Source organism: Pelophylax lessonae, assembly GCF_965119305.1.
Source record: "Pelophylax lessonae genome assembly, chromosome: 11".
Classification (NCBI taxonomy): Eukaryota; Metazoa; Chordata; class Amphibia; order Anura; family Ranidae; genus Pelophylax; species Pelophylax lessonae.
This window is the reverse complement of record NC_138778.1, coordinates 166,441,637-166,456,892: the sequence shown is the minus strand read 5'-3', so window position 1 is coordinate 166,456,892 and position 15,256 is coordinate 166,441,637. Positions and strand designations below refer to the sequence as shown.

The window sequence follows — 15,256 nt, the reverse complement described above, 5'->3', positions numbered from 1 at the left end:
GGTAAGCCTTATTATAGGCTTACCTATAGGTACAAGTGTCAGAAGAGGGTTTACTTCCTCTTTAATGTGGCTGTGTGTTGAGTTATTTTGAGGGGACAGCAAATTTACAATGTTATACAATCTGTACACGTACTACTACATTGTAGCAAAGTGTAATTTCTTCAGTGTTGTCATAGGGCTCTTTCACATGGGCTTTCCGTGTGAAAGGGCCGCTGCGGGACTTTTTTTTTTTTTTTTTTCACGGAGCGGATGACATTTCTGTCATCCGCTCCGTAGGTCCGCATATCATCCCATCCGTTTGCGGATGATATGCGGACCTAATGTAAGTCTATGGGGATTGCGGATGTCAGCGGATGACACCGCTGACATCCGATTTTCCTTCCTTTCCGTTTTTTGAACGGAACAAAAATAGGATTTTTTCTGTTCCAAAAAACGGAACAGAACTGACAGGAGGAAAATCGGATGTCAGCGGATGGTATTCCGCTGACATCCGCAATGCCATAGACTTACATTATGTCCGCAAATCATCCGCAAAAAAATAGGATGATTTGCGGACATACGGAGCGCCCGTGTGAAAGGGCCCATATGAAAAGATATAATAAAATATTTACAAAACTGTAAGGCCCTGTTCACACCTGAGCGTTTTTCCAGCTCATAAAACGCTCATCTGTGAAAATCCAAAACGCCCAACAATCAAAATCCCATTCATTTCAATGGCCCCTGTTCACATCCCCTGAAGCAAAACGAATGTAGCTGAAAAAAGTACAGGAGCTTCTTTTTGGGCTGATTACCAGCGTTTTTGTTAGATGTCAATGCCTGCCTCCAAAAACGCCTGAAAAAAACACCTGAAAAATGCCTGAATAAACGCCCAAAAAAACGCCTGAAAACAATACGCTCAGGTGTGAATGGAGCCTAAGGGGTGTACTCACTTTTGTGAGATACTGTATATATATTCATACATGCACACAGCCCCAGATGGTGTCAGCCTGTCATTGATTTAATTACACGCCACAGAATTACGCTGATCTGGATGGTGAGTGGCCATGTGCATCAGCCGTAATGGTAAATATGCTTGCAAAATATCCCTCTCAATCTAATTTATCAATCGAGATTGCCCATGTTGTAAAAAAGCAACTTCAAAGAAAGAAGCGCCATTAAAATTCCATAAAATGATCTATATTAATACAATATATTTTACTGCGTCCTTCAAACCCAGTTACCAGTAATAGCTGAAAGATGGGCAAAGCATCATGTCAGCTCCTAAGATACAGCTATAGGGCTGCGTCTCTGGGGGGCTTCAGAGAGCAACTCCCCATTATTAAAGGGTGCCGATCTCTGTAGTATTTGGGATCTGCCCAGGAAGAATAGGGTAAAGAGGACCTGTGACGTTACTGGACCAAAGGCCTCAGGAAGAAAGGTATGGATGGTTTATTTATTTATTTTTAATCTGTAGATTTAGACATGCGTCTAAATGTCACTTACCTCTGAGGCCCAATCCAGGTTTAGATCATGCTCCAGAGGCTCCTGACAGGCAGTAAAGAAGCAATGCGATGCCTCATCACCACCTGTTTTAACCCCATTTTTGCCGACAAACATTTGTGGCGTTTCCTCATTGATTTGAATGTGTAGCGTTCGGCAGGCTTGCCATCCGCCAATCTCTACAGGTCAGGTCAACTTTGCTGTGGGCGCAAAGCATCGCGGGCACACCATGTAAACATCCCCACCAGCTGGGGGGGGGGGGGGGTTTACACACACTCCCAGCAGAAGCAGCCTTCGGGAGAGTGTGTAAATATGACAAGTTAGCTTTTCATCCTGCTCCTTCCAATCAAAATCAATTTCTTATCACTATGTTCAAAAACAGATTTGACCCAATTCAATTGCGTATGTCCAGATTTAACAATAACTTGAATTTAGAGCCTATCCCTTTAATGCTGATTTCATGTTTAAGATCACACAATTTTTTTTTTTTTTTTCAGTTAATGACGTGAAGAACGCGGTTCAGTGTGTGTCCAGCTACATGCTGTTTGACCCTACAGATACAGTTATGCAACAAAACCTGGCATATTACAAGTTCTACAAGGAGAAGTGGGACCTCGAGGACTCCGATTTCAATCCTAGAGAGGTAACCCTCAATTATATAAACATAAATGTGTGGGATTTTTTAATGTGTTTTTTTTTTCATTTTTCCTGTGGTTATAATGCGGTATTTTATGGATGAAGGTATTTTATCATAGAAAAAACATATTAGACACATTACTGGGATTATTCGTGAGGGCTGTGCAAAATGCTGAGACATTGGTACACCAAGTTTTTTTATAACTGGACTCCCAAAGTCTTTGATTGTGAGAGGGTGCCGTAAAGCACAACCATTGTGCAGCACTACAAAGCAGGAAACTTAGCTCCCCAATTATATTGTCCCCCCCCCATGTGCATGTGTGTGTATATACAGTATCTCACAAAAGTGAGTACACCCTCAGTGAAAATGTCCAAATTGAGCCCAAATAGCCATTTTCCCTCCCTGGTGTCCAGTGACTCATTAGTGTTACAAGGTGTGAATGGGGAGCAGGTGTGTTAAATTTGGTGTTATCGCTCTCACTCTCTCATACTCATCACTGGAAGTTCAACATGGCACCTCATGGCAAAGAACTCTCTGAGGATCTGAAAAAAAGAGTTGTTGCTCTACATAAAGATGGCCAAGGCTATAAGAAGATTTCCAAGACCCTGAAACTGAGCTGCAGCACGTTGGCTAAGACCATACAGCGGTTTAACGGGACAAGTTCCACTCAGAACAGGCCTCGCCATGGTCGACCAAAGTAGTTGAGTACACGTGCTCAGCATCATATCCAGAGATAGTCTTTGGGGAAATAGACGTATGAGTGCTGCCAGCATTGCTGCAGAGGTTGAAGGGGTGGGAGGTCAGCCTGTCAGTGCTCAGACCATACGCCGCACACTGCATCAAATTGGTCTGCATGGCTGTCGTCTCAGAAGGAAGTCTCTTTTAAAGATGATGCACAAGAAAGCCCGCAAACAGTTTGCTGAAGACAAGCAGACTAAGGACATGGATTAGTGGAACCATGTCCTGGGACTGCATGAGTGCTGCCGGCACTGGGGAGCTACAGTTCATTTAGGGAACCATGAATGCCAACATGTACTGTGACATACTGAAGCAGAGCATGATCCCCTTCCTTCAGAGACTGGGCCACTGGGCAGTATTGCAATATGATTACGACCCCAAACAGACCTCCAAGACGACCACTGAGGGTAAAGGTGATGGACTGGCCAAGCATGTTTCCAGACCTAAACTCTATCAAGCATCTGAGGGGCATCCTCAAATGGAAGGCGGAGGAGCACAAGGTATCTAACATCCACCAGCTCTGTGATGTCGTCATGGAGGAGTAGAAGAGGACTCCAGTGGCAACCTGTGAAGCTCTGGTGAACTCCATGCCCAAGAGGGTTAAAGCAGTGCTGTAAAATAATGGTGGCCACACAAAATATTGACACTTTGGGCCCAATTTTGGACATTTCCACTTAGGAGTGTACGGACTTTTGTTGTCATCGGTGTAGACATTAATGGCTGTGTGTTGAGCTATTTTGAGGGGACAGCAAATTTACACTGTTATACAAGCTGTACACTCACTACTTTACATTGTAGCAAAGTGTCATTTCTTCAGTGTTGTCACATGAAAAGATATAATAAAATATTTACAAAAATGTGAGGGGTGTACTCACTTTTGTGAGATACTGTGTGCGTAGGTATGTACAGTCAGGTCCATAAATATTGGGACATCGACACAGTTCTAATCTTTTTGGCTCTATACACCACCACAGTGGATTTGAAATGAAACAAACAAGATGTGCTTTGCCTGCAGACTTTCAGCTTTAATTTGAGGGTATTTACATCCAAATCAGGTGAACGGTGTAGGAATTACAAGAGTTTGTTTATGTGCCTCCTACTTTTTAAGGGATAAAAGGGACAGATTAAAAATCATAAATCAAACTTTCACTTTTTAATACTTGGTTGCAAATCATTTGCAGTCAATTACAGCCTCAATTCTGGAACGCATAGACATCACCAGACGCTGGGTTTCATCCCTGGTGATGCTCTGCCAGGCCTCTACTGCAACTGTCTTCAGTTCCTGCTTGGTCTTGGGGCATTTTCCCTTCAGTTTTGTCTTCAGCAAGTGAAATGCATGCTCAATCGGATTCAGGTCAGGTGATTGACTTGGCCATTGCATAACATTCCACTTCTTTCCCTTAAAAAACTCTTTGGTTGCTTTCGCAGTATGCTTCGGGTCATTGTCCATCTGTACTGTGAAGCGCCGTCCAATGAGTTCTGAAGCATTTGGCTGAATATGAGCAGATAATATTGCCCGAAACACTTCAGAATTCATCCTGCTGCTTTTGTCAGCAGTCACATCATCAATAAATACAAGAGAACCAGTTCCATTGGCATCCATACATGCCCACCCCATGACACTACCACCACCATGCTTCACTGATGAGGTGGTATGCTTTGGATCATGAGCAGTTCCTTTCCTTCTCCATACTCTTCTCTTCCCATCACTCTGGTACAAGTTGATCTTGGTCTCATCTGTCCATAGGATGTTCCAGAACTGTGAAGGCTTTTTAGATGATGTTTGGCAAACTCTAATCTGGCCTTCCTGTTTCTGAGGCTCACCAATGGTTTACATCTTGTGGTGATCCCTCTGTATTCACTCTGGTGAAGTCTTCTCTTGATTGTTGACTTTGACACACATACACCTACCTCCTGGAGAGTGTTCTTGATCTGGCCAACTGTTGTGAATGGTGTTTTCTTTACCAGGGAAATAATTATTCGGTCATCCACCACAGTTGTTTTCCATGGTCTTCCGGGTCTTTTGGTGTTGCTGAGCTCAACGGTGCGTTCTTTTTTTTTAAGAATGTTCCAAACAGTTGATTTGGCCACACCTAATGTTTTTGCTATCTCTCTGATGGGTTTGTTTTGTTTTTTCAGCCTAATGATGGCTTGCTTCACTGATAGTGACAGCTCTTTGGATCTCATATTGAGAGTTGACAGCAAACAGATTCCAAATGCAAATAGCACACTTGAAATGAACTCTGGACCTTTTATCTGCTCCTTATAAAAGGGATAATGAGGGAATAACACACACCTGGCCATGGAACAGCTGAGCAGCCAATTGTCCCATTACTTTTGGTCCCTTAACCACTTAAGCCCCAGCCCTATTTCGGACACTTTTTGTTTACAAGTTAAAACCAGTATTTTTTCCTCGAAAACTACTTAGAACCCCCAAACATTATATATATTTTTTTAGCAAAGACTCTGGAGAATAAAATGGCGGTCATTGCAAAATTTTTTGTCACGCGTTATTTGCGCAGCGGTCTTTAAAACGCCATTTTTTTGTAAAAAATTTGAAAAATCACATTTCACTGCATTTAAAAAATACTAAACAGTAAAGTTAGCCGATTTTTTTTGTATATTGTGAAAGATGATGTCACGCCGAGTAAACATGTTACAGTTTAAAATTGCGCCCCCCCATGGCATGGCGACAAACGATACGGTCAATTGAGATCTCAATAGGCGACGCTTAAAATTTTTTTAACGGTTACCAGTTTAGAGTTAGAGTGTAGCTCTTTTTTTTCAATTATTGCCCACACTCTGGCAATCGTGGCGATACCTCACATGTGTGGTTTGAACAGCGATTTCATTTGCGGCTCGACTTCTGTATACGTTTTTTTTTTGTGCGCGAGCTAATGGTGACGGGGGCGGCTAAAATTTTTTTTTTTTCCTATTTATTATTAATTTTTTTTAACTTTATTACAGGTTTTTAAAAAAAAAAATAAAAAATCTGATCACTTTTATTGCTGTCACAAGCAATGTAAACATCCCTTGTGACACCAATATGTAGTGACAGGTACTCTTTATGGAGGGATCGAGGATCTAAAAGACCCTAGACCCCTCCACTACACTTCCATGTATGCAAAACACCGCAAAAACTGCGTTTTTGCATATAGCCGTTTTTTAAATTTGCAGCCTTTTGCAGCATAATAACCCGGAAGTGACGTCATGGACGCCGCCTCCGGGTTACGTCATCGGAGACCCGATCAAAGCCGTTTCCGGCATTGATCGGGACTCCATCCAGCCGGCGGACGTGCCGGCTGGGTGCTCGGGGCTCCCGGTGGGACGGGAGCTCCGAGCAAAGCCACGGAAAGCGGCGGGAGGGGGGGGACGTCCCCTCCCGCTCACCCGGGTAATGATCGAGCGACTCCCGAGCCGCATCGGTCTGTCAGGGATACCACATGCAGGCATCCAGCAAGGGTGATCAGATCAGTTGGCTGCACCAAGGAATCAGGACCCAGATGGATAAAGATGTAAATAAGTTTATTAAGCAAAATGACACACTCCAATACCAACACCAGTGACCATAAACAAGTAAACAAAATATAAATGATAACAGTACAAAACCCCAATAGAACCTAACAAACTATATACAAAGGGATGGAGCAAACAATAGCAGGACAGGACAGGGACAGGAGACAAGGAAAGCAGGGAGCCAGGTACAGGAAGCAGGATGCAGGGAACAGGACTCAGGATCAGGATACAGGTTTCAGGATACAGGTTTCAGACAGGGACACGGCTAGCAGAGAAAATACTGAAGCACTGAGCCTCAGTGAAGGGCGGGCTTATATTCCCTCAGCAGTCCTCCTCAGGTGCAGCTTAATTAAAAGAACAGTCCAGCTGCTGGGAGACACCCGCTGGTGGGCCCTGGAACTGCGCCCCTCAGTTCCAGGAACAACAGTGCCACCAGCAGGTGACCCATGTAATGACACAGATCCTGACAGTTCCCCCCCTTTAAGGAGCGGCCTCCGGACGCTCCATTGTGCTTCTACCCCAAAAGTCCAAAAAGGTCTCCCCTCCATGTCTGCGGGTCTTCTAGCACTCTCTAGGCCAAAGTCCTTTAACTTGCCGGAAGGCGTGCCACCAGAGTCCAGCAATTGATCATGCGCCCCACCACCAGGGTCTGGAAGCCGTCTTGGCACCCCACAGGTCAAGTTCCTGAAGAGGCGTAACATTAGGGATACACCTGCCCTCATTGCAACACATGTCCCAACACTGGGACTGAAGGCAAGCTGGACATCAAGCAGGGGAGCGCCAGCGGCATGCAGGATATCCGGCAGTGGCACACCAGGCTGGGCAACAGACAGTGGCACATCAAACAGGGCGGCAGACCGTGGCTCAGCAGGCACTGGATCAGCAAACACTGGGTCAGCAGGCACCGGAACAGCAAGCACTGGGTCAGCGGGCACTGGAACAGCAAGCACTGGGTCAGCAGGCAAAGGATCAGCAGGCACAGGATCAGCAGACACATGATCAGCAGGCACAGGATCAGCAGGCACAGTAGTGGTCACCAGAACAGCGGGCACGGGATCAGCTGGCACCGGATCAGCGGGCTGAGTAAGAGACACCGGATCAGCAGGCACCGGAACAGCAGGCACTGGGTCAGCGGGCACTGGAAAAGCAAGCACTGGGTCAGCAGACTGGGTAGTGGTCACCAGAACAGCGGGCACCAGAACAGCGGGCACTGGATCAGCAGGCTCAGTAGGAGGCACCGGATCAGCGGGCACTGGACCAGCAGGCATTAGAACAGCAGGCACTGGATCAGCAGGCTCAGTAGGAGGCACCGGATCAGTGGGCACTGGATCAGCAGGCTCAGTAGAAGGCACCAGATCAGCGGGCAATGAAACAGCAGGCACTGGATCAGCAGGCTCAGTAGGAGGCACCGGATCAGTGGGCACTGGAACAACAGGCATCAGAACAGCGGGCACTGGATCAGCAGGCTCAGTAAAAGGCACCGGATCAAAGGGCACTGGATCAGCAGGCTCAGTAGGAGGCACTGGATCAGAGGGCACCGGAATAGAAGGCACTGGATCAGCGGGCTCAGTAGGAGGCACCAGATCAGCGGGCACTGGAACAGCAGGCATCAGAACAGTGGGCACTGGATCAGCAGGCTCAGTAGGAGGCACCGGATCAGTGGGCACTGGATCAGCGGGCACTGGAACAACAGGCATCAGAACAGCGAGCACTGGATCAGCAGGCTCAGTAGGAGGCACCGGATCAGTGGGCACTGGATCAACAGGCTCATTAAGAGGCACCAGATCAGCGGGCACTGGATCAGCAGGCATCAGAACAGCAGGCACTGGATCAGCAGGCTCAGTCGGAGGCACCAGACAAGCGGGCACTGTAACAGCAGGCATCAGAACAGTGGGCACTGGATCAGCAGGCTCAGTAGGAGGCACCGGATCAGAGGGCACTGGAACAACAGGCGTCAGAACAGCAGGCACTGGATCAGCAGGCTCAGTAGAAGGTACCGGATCAGTGGGCACTGGGTCAGCAGGCTCAGTAGGAGGCACTGGATCAGCGGGCACCGGAACAGCAGGCACTGGATCAGCGGGCTCAGTAGGAGGCACCAGATCAGCGGGCACTGGAACAGCAGGCATCAGAACAGTGGGCACTGGATCAGCAGGCTCAGTAGGAGGCACCGGATCAGTGGGCACTGGATCAGCAGGCACTGGAACAACAGGCATCAGAACAGCGGGCACTGGATCAGCAGGCTCAGTAGGAGGCACCGGATCAGTGGGCACTGGATCAACAGGCTCAGTAAGAGGCACCAGATCAGCGGGCACTGGATCAGCAGGCATCAGAACAGCAGGCACTGGATCAACAGGCTCAGTAAGAGGCACCAGATCAGCGGGCACTGGATCAGAAGGCATCAGAACAGCAGGCACTGGATCAGCAGGCTCAGTAGGAGGCACCAGATCAGCGGGCACTGTAACAGCAGGCATCAGAACAGTGGGCACTGGATCAGCAGGCTCAGTAGGAGGCACCAGATCAGTGGGCACTGGATCAGCGGGCACTGGAACAACAGGCATCAGAACAGCGGGCACTGGATCAGCAGGCTCAGTAGAAGGCAACGGATCAGTGGGCACTGGATCAGCAGGCTCAGTAGGAGGCACCGGATCAGCGGGCACCGGAACAGCAGGTACTGGATCAGCGGGCTCAGTAGGAGGCACCAGATCAGCGGGCACTGGAACAGCAGGCATCAGAACAGTGGGCACTGGATCAGCAGGCTCAGTAGGAGGCACCGGATCAGTGGGCACTGGATCAGCAGGCACTGGAACAACAGGCATCAGAACAGCGGGCACTGGATCAGCAGGCTCAGTAGGAGGCACCGGATCAGTGGGCACTGGATCAACAGGCTCAGTAGGAGGCACCAGATCAGTGGGCACTGGATCAGCAGGCTGGGTAACAGGTATAATTGTATGTGTTGGGAAAAATCTCCTTTTCTTTTTAGGTTTAGATACAGAAATCTTGCTAGTGGTTGCAGGGCTATGAATAGATTGTGAAGTAGATGGAAGCGAAATGGCAGTATTGGGAGATGGTGGAAAAGGAGAGACAGTTACAGAGGAGAATTTCTGAGAGGTTGCCAGAGGCAACAGAGTAGTAGAGGAAGTTTTCACAGAGTTAAATGCAGGAAAAGTGCAACTCGTTAAGCCAGGATATGAACAAGCAGTGGAAAGCAAACCATACCTAACTGCAGCTGTGGTTGATACGGGTAACGGAGAGGATAAACTTTGAGAAAACTGGTGTCCAGAGGCAGAAGTGGATTGGTGTGAGTTAGCTGATGCTAAATTGGAAAGATCTGACCAGGTTTGCAATAAGGCCTGAACAAAACTCAATTTACAACCCCCTTGTCTGATTAGAGAATATACAGCATTCATGCAATCCAACAGGGCCTCTGGAGAATACACTGAATAATGTTCAATAAAATAGGGTTTATCATCTTCCAAGAGCCACACAAGAGATACCACCTGAGAGACACTAAAAGGAGGAGAATAATCATCACCACCCTTAGGGGTATTAGATAAAGCCAACTCTGCACAGAGCTGAATAAGTGGCTGAATCTCTTTGAACAAAACTCTGCCTTTGTCAACAAACGAGTGGGCCAGACGGATGCATTCCAACAACTGCTCGCTAGTGTAAGTTTTCAAAATTTGGTGACAATATTCCCTGTCTTCTGTTACAAGCAAATAAAAATAAAAGACCTCCTCTGACTGCATCTTGCAACAACCAGAAAATTCCTAATTCCCAGGTGCAACCGATCTGATCGTTAGTGGCTTCAGTATTCTGTCAGGGATACCACATGCAGGCATCCAGCAAGGGTGATCAGATCAGTTGGCTGCACCAAGGAATCGGGACCCATATGGATAAAGATGTAAATAAGTTTATTAAGCAAAATGACACACTCCAATACCAACACCAGTGACCATAAACAAGTAAACAAAATATAAATGATAACAGTACAAAACCCCAATAGAACCTAACAAACTATATACAAAGGGATGGAGCAAACAATAGCAGGACAGGACAGGGACAGGAGACAAGGAAAGCAGGGAGCCAGGTACAGGAAGCAGGATGCAGGGAACAGGACTCAGGATCAGGATACAGGTTCAGACAGGGACACGGCTAGCAGAGAAAATACTGAAGCACTGAGCCTCAGTGAAGGGCGGGCTTATATTCCCTCAGCAGTCCTCCTCAGGTGCAGCTTAATTAAAAGAACAGTCCAGCTGCTGGGAGACACCCGCTGGTGGGCCCTGGAACTGCGCCCCTCAGTTACAGGAACAACAGTGCCACCAGCAGGTGACCCATGTAATGACACAGATCCTGACACGGTCATTACCGACGGAAAGCCAACCGTCGGCTTCAAACCACGGTACCGTGAGGTATCATCCCGGTATAACCTCGCAAAGTCTGCCGACGTACGGGTAGGTCACTTTGCGGTATGTGGTTAAAAAGTGGGAGGCACATATACAAACTGCTGTAATTCCTACACCTTTCACCTGATTTGGATGTAAATACCCTCAAATTAAAGCGGGAAGTCTGCAGTTTCATTTCAAATCCATTGTGGTGGTGTATAGAGCTAAAAATATTAGAATTGTGTTGATGTCCCAATATTTATGGACCTGCCTGTATATATGTATGTACAGTATATATATATATATATATATATATATTCATAATATTCATATTATAAAGGATGTAAGCTTTGTGATACTTGCTGGTATTCATTGCTTAGCCAGCAATTAAATACACTTGCCTGGCATGGGACTGTGTGGAAAATCTCCTTCTATTTTACAGTACATAAAAGCAAGATTTTTAATATATTTGTACATATTGATAACAATTTGGGGGCTTACAATTAGTGTCAGTTCACACTGATCCGACTTGGACCGCGACTTGTCAGCCTGACAAGTCGCGGTCCTTCACGCTCCCATTGAGTAGTACAGGAGCCATTCTAATAGGAGCGACACAAGTCGCACCGACTTAGAAAAAGGGTCCTGTACTACTTCGGGGTGACCTGGAGGCGACTTGCATAGACATTCATTTTATGAAGTCTGAGCAAGTCGTGCCGAAGTCGCGCTGCACGTGACGTCACAGGTCGCCCCCTAAGTCGGAGTGACGTAGTGTGAACCGAGCCTTAGAGAGATAGTGTTCTGTATGTTACAAAAGAAATGAGAAGAAACCGCAAAATACACAGTAGAAATACATAAATAAACTATTTATCTTCAAAAGGATTTGTAAATCTGTTTAGCCAGTCTTGCGATTTATGCACTTCTGCTACTTCACATGGCCAGGCAGTTACCATTACTATTTCCTGTTTCAGCCTTGCAGTTTTCTGTGTTAAATGTCTACTTGCTGAACAATTCAAAAATAGTTGGACAGGGCTCATTCATTATCCAGTTAGCAGGTGACAAAGGAAGCTGTTAAACTGAAATTAAAGTTAGGGATTCCTCGCTATGCAAAGTGGAAGCTAAGTGTGAATCACAAAACTGGCTGAAGAGAATAGTCCTTTCAATAGTAAAATACGGTGTATGTACAGTAAGTCAATTGTTTAGCTGATGCAAGGAGCTCTGCTTTAAAAGAAACCTAGACTAAGAGAAATCTGTAAACTGCTGCTGCTTATCTTTCTATCTGAAAATGCTAGATACCTGGCTGTCCTGATAATTCAATGATTGTAATCTCTGACTTGGAGCTAGCTTTCATATCAGATTTTTTTTTTTTTTATTTATTTATTTTTTTGATGACGCTGTTTGTCTTCCCTACAGGAAGCCCTGATTTATCACAACCAGACTGTGCGCCACAAGGAGCTGTTGCAGTTTGCTCACGATTTTCTCCGTCGGGACGATGACGAGGTAAAATCTGGAAAATAACATTAAAATTAATTTTGTTATAATAACCATTCAGTGCAGAGCTATAGGGTTACTGGATCGGTCAGCCACACTTTGCCATTTTTGGGTTTTGGAAACACTTGGTACTCCAACTATGGGGATTATTTTATCTTTATTCTTCCATTATGAAATGCTGGATGTCCGGGCTGCCAGTTGCCAGTCCCAAGCACTGTCATGTGGAAGTGAAGTGGGAAGAGAAGGTCGTTGGTCTTGTGTAAGCTATGACATAGACCGGCATCGAGCTTACACAGGACTTTCTACTCAAGGCTTGTAAGCCAATAGGGTAGCGCAAAAAATAAAAATCGCAGAGGTGATCAAATACCACCAAAAGAAAGCTCTATTTGTGGGGAAAAAAAGGACATCAATTTAGTTTGGGTACAGCGTTGCAAAACCGTGCAATTGTCCGTTAAAATAACGCAGTGCCGAATCGCAAAATAGGGCCTGGTCAGGAAGGGGGTAAAACCTTCCGGGACTGAAGTGGTTAATGGCGGTAATCAGAAATGTATCCTGTGACTATGATAGTGCAGGCGCATATTAACACTGGCTGGGAGGGAAACTAACTGAAACTGACGTCAATAGTGACACTAATGCAGTGATCAGTGATAATATTGTCCTGGGGGACAGGAGTGATCAGGAGGGCAATCAAGGGGTTCACAGGTGTATGCAAGTGTATGTGTGCTGCTTTTACTTACAGATCTGGCTGGGGTCTCTTCTTGCTTTCAGTCTGAAAAGGAGGGTCATCCACAAGAAACTTTACTGGAGACCTCTCAGATAGAACATGGCTCTGCCATGGTTTTCTGCCTGAGCAGTATCCAATAAAGTTTCTTGTGGATGATACCAGCGGTGTCCGACCCTTCTTTTCAAAATGCATAGAATTTTATTATTCTCATAATAATTATAAGCAGATGTCCAGAGCACCCCATCCCTTACATCAGATGTCAAGAATCCCCCACCATCCCTTACGTCACAGTGCACCCCTTTTCATTGTGCTGCTCCTGGTAATAAGCTTGGGGGAGGGCTGGAAAGCAGAAAGTGCAGGGTCTGCAGGAGGATCAGAGGAGGGTTGGAGTCAGCTATCAGAGTCTGCTGAATGCTGACACCAGGGGAGGCAGAGACAAGGTGTCACTACGACTGCACAGAGAGGCACAGGATCTGTAGGAGGAGTTCTGTCCTCCCATCTGCTGCTGAGGCAGAGGGGCAGAGACCAGCCTCTCTGTGGTTCCATGGAGAAGGGCAGGATCTAGCGAACAAGTGCTGTCCTTTTCTCTGCTGCCAACTACTGAGACAGGGTGGGGGCGGAAACAAGGGGGAGCTGCAGGAGAGGTCTGAGGGCCACATAAAAAGGCCTGGGGGAGCCAGATTTAGCCCACGGGCCTTGTGTTTGACACATGTGACCTAGATGTGACTTAGATGTCCTAGATGTGTCCTAGATGTGACCTAGATGTGACCTAGATGTGACCTAGATGTGACATAGATGTGACCTAGATGTGTCCTAGATGTGACCTAGATGTGACCTAGATGTGACATAGATGTGACCTAGATGTGACCTAGATGTGACCTAGATGTGACCTAGATGTGACATAGATGCACATGCTCTGTGCCAGGGACTGCAGCCCTGACACCCAGCCACTCAACAGCTAGTAAGACTAGTAAAAATATAAAATGGCTTAGTCTCATTTGAGTAGATGACAACCTACAAATAAGGTTTCTAACAGAACAAATTTTCATCAGACAGGGTTCAGTGACATCATAGTTGCATTTAGAATGTTTGATGCTCTTGTGGTTCTTTAATTCTTCATTTCATTTACAAGACCACAAATAGGTTAGCCTTGTGAGAGAAGCAATCCTCATTACCCATAATTACACTGTATGATTTTTATGGTTCGTAAAGACGGTGCTAGAGTTGATGGACTCACTGAGCAAGGAATGGTTTAATTATGAGCAATCAACATAACTGAGTGGCCATTGTAAATGTAGGGAGGATACTGTTCAGCTTCAGTAAAACATCCCAGGTGGGTAAAGGGGAAACAACGCTGATCACAGAAGAAGATTGGCAATTAGATGCACTGTATGCCCCACTACCAACTCTCTCGTGCCTGCCCACCTTTGACTATGAAGCTGTGTTCATAAGAGGGTTTAAAGTGATTGTAAACCCTAACCTTGTAAAACAAGCCCCCGATTTCTGATACAGCAGCACACTGATCTTCCCAGTGAAAGGCTGAGCGGGGGGTGTCAGGACATGTCTGATCCTTAGAGGAGAGCAGGCAGAGTTCCCAGCGTAGCTAGAGAACTGACCATGGTGTGCTCTCCTGCCTAGTGTGGTCAGTTTTTAATTGGAAAGCAGAGGGACTGGCAGGAACACCAGGTATTTCATACAAAGGAAGCAATACAAAAAGAACAGGAGAATTTCTCATACAAGTACGTGGTACAGCAGGAATATGAAATGTTGGGTATACATATTCTTCAAAGGGAGAAAGTTCATCCAAAGGCAATATATTAGTCTCAGGTGGATCTCGGTGTGCCCAGTCAGTGCCTGGCTTCTTATTTTTCGTAGATACTTTAGCATTGAGATTTTCCAGCCATAATTCTTCACTCTGACCTGGGAGTTTAGGATGTATTTGTGTATTCAAGTTCCTCCTGCTATATTCTCTATATTATAAAGCGGAAACCTCTCATAATGGCTGCCAATGTTGCTGTTTAGGTGTTAGGACTGAGGAGCCCAAGCGGAGAAATCTCACTAAAGCCGGCCATACACTACGTAGTAGAATTTAATTGGAAAATGTTCATTTTCAGAATATTCATTCGATATTCTAACATTTAGTGGTGTCAAGCCGTTTTGGACTGTAGTGGCGATAAATTTTGAAGAAGGATGAAAATTTTGTTTTAAATAAAATTCTAACGGTATATGTCATTTTCGCTCGGGAAATTCTATACGTACCAAAATAAATGTTAAATGCCAACCAAGTACTTT

At 45.9% G+C, this 15,256-nt stretch overlaps 1 protein-coding gene across 1 annotated transcript in view; it reads left to right on the top strand.

Moving 5' to 3' along the window:
• Window positions 1-15,256, top strand: part of P3H4 (prolyl 3-hydroxylase family member 4 (inactive)) — a 58,933-nt gene that overhangs the window by 24,852 nt on the left and 18,825 nt on the right. Inside the window, exons 5-6 of the mRNA XM_082273019.1 lie at window positions 1,977-2,122; window positions 12,163-12,249. Coding sequence (XP_082129145.1) covers window positions 1,977-2,122; window positions 12,163-12,249 — 233 coding nt within the window. The remainder of the gene's footprint in view (window positions 1-1,976; window positions 2,123-12,162; window positions 12,250-15,256) is intronic.